Here is an 8,792-nt window from a genome sequence, read left to right on the forward strand (position 1 = left end):
AAGTTTAAAGCCTGATTGTTCCATTAAAGTCTGCTAGATATCAATGCCAAATACCACGTTTTCTCATGGGCAAATTTTCTGATGGCAAAATGGTTTTCACTACAGACCAGTGGTGCATTTCAAAATACCCCTAAAAATTCACTAAAGCTAGGAGTGAAACTAGTGACATCAGTATTTGTGATGGCTTTGGAGAATGTAATGTATCATTTAGATTCTTCAAACAAAAGCAGTGAAATAGTTGGAAATAATTTCTAGAAATGTTTTGCTTACATAAGAGATAATGCAAGGAATCTTGTATATTTGCTCAGGAATGTGTTCTAAACATGCTTTTATCCCTAAAATACGTAATAAATAGGGAAAAGTAAGTCCCATAGCACACCCGCTTTTCTTTAATACCTACAAATCCTTCCTTTTTTTCAAATGTTGCTGTTACATATACTTCCTCAAAATTATCTCTTTATAATATGTAGTTCTAATATGTTAAAAAAATCCCTGTTCAATGTAAATTTAAAAAAAATAGATTTGACAAATAAAGCTTTTAATTGAAAAGGAATCCATCTCTTCCAAAGGCAATGTTGCTTTAGTGGTACAAATAATTATTTACTTTAGTGTTCCTCATAAAAAAATTGTTAGCATATTTAAAATATAAAATTATTAATAATGACTTTTAAACAATAGTCATTTTCAAACAGCAATTCTTTAACTTTTCTCTGAAAAATAAATATGAAAATACCGATCATGATTTCATTGGAAACTTCATAAAATATTTTAAAAATGAAAGCTACATTTAGTAATATACCATTAAATATATTTATAGAGAAATCATACACAACAAATATTTTCAGTGGAAGAAACAGAAGTCCAGAGTTGCTTAATCACTTTAGGATGTATTAATCATTATCCAGGTACTGGTAACCTTTTTGTGTCCTTTCTAGCCATACCACATACACAAAAAGAGGTGGATTAGTTGCAAATTACCTTATTTTCACATTCTGTTGAATGCAAGAGTAATTCTCACTTTGAAAGAATATCAGAGAGTCAATTTTTATGTCGGTCTCCACAACCTAGACATCTGATTCATCCTATATTTCAGGCATTACCAGGAAAAAACCAACAGGTTTTAATGCAGTGAAGACAAGCCCCTTTTAAGCTATAACTTAGACACAAACCTGTTCAGTTAAACTCTCTAAAGAGACTAGTATAGCCCATAATCTCAGAAGTCACAGGAAAAGGGTCATTGTTGGAGTTTTTTACATGTTAATTATCTGGTCAGGTCATTGCATGTGGTTACAAGATGATACGCCTGTTCATTGTTTGCACAGTTTCTAATTGTCTCTTGATACGTGACTTCCGTATTCATGTCTGAAATTCAATCTGTAACAGAGTAATGCAATTTAGGTAAAATTTTTAATAATCTTTCATATATTTAATGTTATATAACATGTATGCATGGTTTACTTGTAATGCAGTGCTATGGAATTCTCCATATCTGCACTTATCTAATGGGCTGCTGACTCTTGATTGACTTCTTAGTATATTTTAACAGGCATAGTATGAAGCACTTCCTAGTAGCATAGAGATGCTATTTTTGGAGATACTAGTTTCATTGAGAGGATGACGGTGTTTAGAATCTAGTATTAGCAGTTGATAATAACCCAGTATGTTTTCTGAAAGCTTACAATAAAATAGAATTTCTGGAAAAAGTTTCCCAAAATTTCCAGGGATGGATATGTAATACAGAAATAGTGTGATCTCTCCTGTTAATCTCATGAAATAGATGAACTTAATTTCACCCAGCTAGGAATTGACTTGGTCCCATAGAAAACAAAGTCTTACTATTAAATTCATGAAGAACAAGACCAGATCCTAAGTGATGAAAACATATGCCTGTGTTCTCAAGATGTATCCCAATTTTTTAGTTCCCATTTCTATACTTGCACACTAAACAAAACTTTCTAACCTGTTTTGCTGAAGAAGTAAGGTGGAACATTTATATTCAAGCAAAATAAAGCCAGAAGGCTGCCAGGACAGTGTCCACCTGATCCATCCTCTTGCCTTGAAACAAACGTATTCTTTTACATACGGATGAAAATAATTCTTCATCACATTTAACATTTCATGCACATCTTTTCTCATGGTTCTGTGTAGCAGCAGCTGTGTCCCATCCTATTAGGTATAATGCAAAACAAGCACGGCACCCACTTTGGAGATTCTGAGTGTTCCTGACTTCTCTAGTGTAAAACAAACTACAATTCATCTCACCACTTCTGTGATTCATTCATCTCAGTTGATCTCTTTGTTCATCGGTTTTCCCTTGAGAAAGATGAAAATCCTTGTATTTCTTCAAAGTCAAAGGTCTCTAAAACTAAATTCTTCATGGAAACAGTCAATTCAGTTTCCCCATGTAAAAATGTATCTAGTTTTCATTATTAAAAAAAATCTTATTTTTTTCAATCTTTTAATAGAATCTCATTGCATATTATACATATCTGGTGAAATGGTTCAAAACCCATATGTAAATAGTTTTTGAAATTCACATAGGCAAGAGAAGTCTATGTAAAAATGAAATAATATAATTATTTCATGTAAATTTTAAAATTCCATTAAACCAATAGTATGTTAGATTCTGTTGCAGTTTTCCATAAAAGCTTAGTGAACATAATTTTCATGTTTGCCCAAATGATGGTGCATAATGTTGTCCACCAGAGCAAAGCAATTTATACAACAAACAAACCAAACATTAACTCAATTTTCATATTTAATGCCTGATTCTTACAGATGTCAATGGTGAGACAATTTATTTCACTAAGGCAGGAGTAAGACCTAAGTAGCCAGTAATGTGCCCTTCAACTTCGTGTTCACTCAGTGCTGTTCAGTTAACACACTTTTCCATTGCTGTGACAATTTTAAAGCATTTATTCTGTAAATGAATAGTCAGCTTTCATGCAAACAGTCCATTAGCATTAATCATATGAGTCTCACATACATTGACAAAAAAAGTGTTTGTTATATTTCCCTTGTCCATGAGTGGTTGGTAAGAAATGAAAAATAACAATTTAAAAGGAAGGTTAGAACAACTGATCTCTTGACATCATTTCATTTCTCCTCTAAAATGGGGAAAACAATATTCCAAATATGTAGAATGACATTTCTGTTGCTCAAAATATAAGTCTTCACCTACTTTGTCACTGATCCTGTTGATTAAATTAGCATCTATATTTCCTGATATATTTCTCATCGGATAATTCTGAAGAATTACAACTTACTGGAGTACAAATGTGCAACTACATAAAAATAATTAACTCAGTCGTTTGCATTGACTAATATAAACAGATACTTTCTAAATTTTACCTAAAGAATTTTAAGGTATTAAAATCTTACAGCTTTGAAGACATGCCCTTCACTTGAGTTTGACTAAACACTGCTATGCAGTCACTGGAAAAAAATTGCGTTAGGGCTTCTGCCTAACAGGAAATTATGCCAAATATGAATCAAAGCCCGCTGAATTCAGTATGAGTTTTGTTGTTTCAACTTTAATTTGCATTGGATCAAGCTCTTTGCACACGATCTCCCATTTCTTTGACATTAAAGCAATGCCTACGATTGTCAAAAAATATTTTTCCTTTCTGTTCAAAAAGAGATTTTGAAAACTATCCCAGGACTCTGAAAAATGAAAATCAGACTTGAATTTGTGTGTCAAATAATAATCTTCAGAAGCTTGTTATTTTGCAGATGGAGATTTTAGCTGCCATGTTGTCCTTCTAAAAATAACATGCAGTTTTCCAGTGAGCATGCAGTCATCTAGCAATATCAGTGTGCGTTTTTATCACAAAGAATCATTTGATAAATCCATCTTTAAAGGTTTCTGTAATCAAATTGGGAAAACTCTTAATTTTATATATAAGGAAAAATATTTTTAAAATCTTTAAAACCATGATACATCTCAAAGTCCTCTTATGTTTCACGGTGGAAGACAAAAGACCATAGATGAATGTGATAATGGATAGACTATCTAAGAATTAATCAATATTTTTTAAAGTGACAATGCTGGCAAACCACAAGAATGGAATGTTAAGGTGTTTATTGTAAGCCAAGAGGAAAAGATTTATATGCATTATCTCCAAGCCAATATACAATAAAATCCATTTTCAGGCTTGAAATAAAATACAATCAAAAGGCCATTTGTGACTCGGAGCCCATGTCTCCTTCTTATGTTATAAAGTACCCCTAAATTTTCCAGCACCATTTTGGCCCTTTTCTTTAAAGGGCAGATACTATTTAGTTAGAAATGCACTTGTATGTTTTTTTTAGTCCTGATCCAACTCCTACTGTTGCCAGAGGAATATTTTCCATTGAATTTAATAGGAATTAAAAAAAAATTAAAAGTTCTTTAAGTAAAACTTAGTATCCTCTACTAAAATGATTGTTGTTAGCAGAGATTCATTTGTGACTGCCCCAGTGGCTTACCAGTAAGCTGATGGGACACAAACATTATATTTTTTAAACCAGCTGTAAGGCAGAAAAGCTGAGGTTGATATCTGGATTCCCTGATTAAAAACTGCAATTGTTTCATCTATAGGTAAATGTATTCTGGCTATTCCTAGAGTGACCTTGGCAGCCAACTGTGTTGCCCTTAGTGTCAGCAGAAGGAAGGCTGTTGGTGTCAGTGGGCTTTGGATCAGGATTTAAAGACAGAGGAAGCTTGCTAAAGGAGGAAAACAGACATAAAAAATAGTCCAGATTTCCCAGGTTTTGTCACTTGGAGTTTAGAATACCAACAAGACATTTTGAACCCTGAAGAATAATTGTTGTAAGTTAATTATTTTGACCCTGTATATTTTTTACAATTGTATACAAGAATACAGAAGAACAAATCTCTCTGGCTTACAAAAAAAAAAAAAGGCAAGTACTTTATTTATCAATAGATAGTTCAGCTGCTTTTTACCATTGCAATGACTAAACAAATAGCATAAAATAAAAAAAGGGGAGTATAAAATCATTTTACTCAAGCTGGTATCCCAAGACAACCTTTTGACTAAATACAGAGTTAGATGTTTCAAGTATGGCACTTATATTAAATAAGAGCAGAGAGAAGGTGATATATTCACAGTTAAATGCAATGAACTCTCTTCCTTTGGTATGTATGTCATCATAGGTGATTGTAGGTAAATACATAACGTGGCTAGCATGAACCAACTCCATCTTATTCATGCACATATTAGGGAATCAGTTAAAATGTACTCATAAATTTTGCAGATCACAACTAATTAAGACGATTAAGGTCTCTGGTGTGTGTGTGTGGACAGGCAAACAAAAAATGGTAAAATTATATTCAGCATTTATTGTTTAGCATAACTAATTGATGCACAAACCATGATAGGAAATAGCTACTAATACACACCAGGAATAAAGTCTGTGATTTAGACAAACGAAATAATATAAGACATCTGTGAGATACGTGAACGCAGATATCCTGACTGAGCTGTGGTTAGGTTTCCTTACAGTGTGCTTACCCTCCTTTAAAACATGCTTATGTCTGCACATTGCATCCCACCCCATCCCACCCCATATAGAGTATCCTTGCAGAGTTTTGATATGAACATTCTACACATTTACAACAATTAGTCAGACAATTCAAACTGTAAACATCCTAATGACAACCAAAAAGCTGCTTCACTGACAGATAACACCCAATCATTAGAAAGAAAAGTAGGAATAGTAGTAACTGTGCTGTAAGGCTAGATCAAGCATGGTTTTATAGCTGCTTTTTCAGTCTTTTACATAGTGCTGCATTTTGCAGCTAGTTCAGTAAGTGCAGATCCAATACCTTAATGGCTTTCTTGGTGGATTGATAAAATGCTTGCCTAAGCAATGTACCTTTCTCTAATGGTATCTGGGTCTGTTCCACCTGGCACAATGCTTCAGTTCTGTCACAGCCTCACACATAAGCTGAGTCACTTGACTGAGTCCTGCCAAAGTTAGGCATGCTCATTCTTGGCAGGTCCTTATTTCTGATTTCGTATATGGATTTCCTTTTTGCCTGTACTCCTCTCACTGCCATTTTGATCTTTCTCCAGCCCAAATGGTTCAGTTCTGCCAAATTAAGCACCACACAAATCCCACTGACAGCAAACATGAACACCAAGAATACAGTCTTCTCAGTGGGTCTAGAGACATAGCACTCTACTTCTTTAATGCAAGGATATCTGTCACATTCGTACATGGAAGGGACATTGAATCCATACAGAAAATACTGTCCCACTAAGAATCCAATCTCTAGGGCATTTCGAAAGACCACTTGGATGATATAAAATCGAGAAATGCCTTCTTGCCTCCTCATCTTTGACTTTGTAGTTCTGATAGCAGGATTGGGGATTTCCTTCACTTCTAAGCAGTCTGGTTCTGCCTCTTTGGTGGAGTTCTCAGTGTTCTGCAGCACCCCATTGACAATAGTGTTCTTGATTTTCTTACTGTCCTCACGCTTCATTGAATCCTGGTCCCTTTCCAAGGTAAGGAAGACAGTGGAGTACCTCCGTTCCCTTTGTTTAGCAGACTGGTGAACGGAGTACGTTATAAAGCATAGGCTGGGAGTGCACACCATGATGATCTGGAACACCCAATACCTTATGTGAGAAATGGGGAAAGCCTGGTCGTAACAAGCCTGGTTGCAGCCTGGCTGCAGCGTGTTACAGACAAACATCGTTTGCTCGTCATCGTACACCGTCTCCCCTACAATGGCCACAATGAGAATTCTGAAGATCACCACCACGGTCAGCAGGATCCTGCAACAGAGAAGCCGGTCAGTGCGCGCCGCCGCCGCGCGGCCGGGAGCTGTCCAGTGCTGACCGGGCCCTGCGCCGCGGCCCCGGCCCTGCCACCGACCGGCACCAGCACCCGCGCCCGGCCCGGCTTCAGCACTGGGGCGCGCAGCCTGCGCGGCATCATCTCGGCGTGGTCGGGCACCAAAGACCCCGGGCAGCGGTCAGCGCTGCTCCCCGCCCGGCCCCCTTGGAGAACAAGCGATCACACGAGCCGTGGGGGCCCCCAGAGCACGGCCGGGAGGGGCACGGGGTCGGGGTGGCAGCGGGATCCCGATGTCAGTGGGGTCTCCACACTGACCGTCCGCTGCCCCTTGGCTCCTCGCGGACAAGGACGGCGGCGTTTGCGATGTCCCCGCGCCTCGGCGCCCTGTGCCGCATACCACCCCCCCACACACCACTGCACACACACGGGCGCTCCAGGCACACCCCACAAGAGCCCGGCCGAAGGGCACGGCACGGCCGGGACCCACCGTGCCCCGCCGACCCGCCGGCCGGTACGCCCGGACAGAAGGGGATCCCCCGCGGTTCCCCCGTAGCGCTCCCGCAACCCTTACCTCCCTATCATAGTAGAATGCTGCTGCACGGCAGCTTCCAGTAGCCTCTCTAGAATAGTCCATTCCCCCATCGCTGTTCATCCGGAGACAAAGACTTTGGCAAACGGAGGGGATCTCTTCACTTCTGCCTTCTTTTTTTCACCCCTCCTATTTTTGGTTGGTGTTTTTTTTTTTTTTTTTTTTTTTTTTTTTCAGAGGGAGGGAAAACAAGCAGTTTCTCCACCTCCCGCAGTCCGGTGGCGGGAGTGCGGCTGGAGGCAGCAGTCCTGCCGAGGGTTCCCGGCTGGGCTCGGCTCGGCTCGGGGCCACTCGGCGGCCGCCACCGGCCCGGCCCGCTCGGCTCGTGGCGCGGCGCGGCGGGCGGACCGGCGGCGTGGAGGGAGGAAGGTTGGCTTTAATATCTTGCTGCCTCTAATCTGCCTTTAAGTAGTCTCCGCTTGCGTCACTGACAGGTTGTTGGAGAGCAGCCAAAAGCAGTGCTCGGATTTTCTCATTTTTATTATTCCAGTGAATACAAATAAATAAATGCAATAAAAATAAATGAAATAAATAAACGGAGGAGGAGGAGAGAGGGCGGAGGAAGATCTGCCCCAGCAGGCACGAGGCTTATTGTGCAACCCAGCGCCTCCTTGCCGGAGCAACCCGGTCGGGCCCCAGCTGCCCCGCCGCCCCCGCCCGCCGGCACACCCCGCGCTCCGCTCGGGAGCGCAGCCCCGCCAGCGCCTGGCGCTGCCCTCGGCTGCTGGTTAGAAACGATGCTCTAGGGCGGGAGTGTGACACCGTGGCCCCTCCAGCCACGGGCGCCTGCCCGGGGGGTCCCCAGGGGTTGCTGGGCTTTGCCTCTCTCCCAGGGATCAAAACAGCGGTGTCATACAGCAGTAACCTTACCTGTTAGAACTGCTGACCCTTGCAAGATATTGGACCTACAATTGAGTCTTCTTTCTCCCCTGAATACAGTTATAAGAATCACTATGTAGAAATGAAACTCATATATAGCCATTTCAGAGAATTCTGAGATTGAGATGATTTTATTTATGCTAGGAAAAACACCAAACCTTCACAGAAAGTATCTCTAAACAGTACAAGAAAAAAGTGTCTTGAATAAATCTCTTGTAATCAGTCCACATATTTTATTCCCATAAACTACTATACTGTGCTTAAAATATTTTTTTCTTTTTACAGATACCCTTACAGACATCACCAAACATTTCCACAAAAAATATTGGCACCAGTTGGAATTGAGTTCTCTGGTGAAGAAGCATAAAATATATTCTGTATATTTACATAAAAATCAAGTAAAGCTTCATACCTATTGTTCCTTTTGCTCAACTAATCTCATTAAAAAACAACATAGGAAAATTTCTTGTCAGTCTTATCATAATACTCTTACTGTCAAACTCAGTAAAATCAACCTTTC

At 39.6% G+C, this 8,792-nt stretch overlaps 1 protein-coding gene across 1 annotated transcript; it reads right to left on the reverse strand.

Moving 5' to 3' along the window:
• Positions 1–2,740: 2,740 nt before the first annotated feature.
• GJD2 (gap junction protein delta 2) lies at positions 2,741–7,878 on the reverse strand. Its single transcript, XM_027736476.2, has 2 exons — positions 7,376–7,878; positions 2,741–6,782 (listed from the first exon to the last, which is right to left on the reverse strand). The coding sequence occupies exons 1-2, from the start codon at positions 7,444–7,446 to the stop codon at positions 5,939–5,941; spliced, it is 915 nt and encodes a 304-aa protein (XP_027592277.1). The 5' UTR covers positions 7,447–7,878; the 3' UTR covers positions 2,741–5,938.
• Between the last annotated feature and the right edge of the window lie 914 nt (positions 7,879–8,792).

Source organism: Pipra filicauda, unplaced genomic scaffold (genome assembly GCF_003945595.2).
Source record: "Pipra filicauda isolate LSUMZ 115617 unplaced genomic scaffold, ASM394559v2 scaffold134_size1991817_pilon, whole genome shotgun sequence".
NCBI lineage: Eukaryota > Metazoa > Chordata > Aves > Passeriformes > Pipridae > Pipra > Pipra filicauda.

What these genes read in the sequence shown, in the direction of transcription:
- GJD2 (XM_027736476.2), bottom strand. Translation starts at nt 7,446, where the DNA reads ATGGGGGAATGGACTATTCTAGAGAGGCTACTGGAAGCTGCCGTGCAG. An exon ending in CATTCTACTATGATAGGGAG is followed by an intron (nt 6,783 to 7,375) that starts GTAAGGGTTGCG and finishes TCTCTGTTGCAG; the next exon opens with GATCCTGCTGACCGTGGTGG.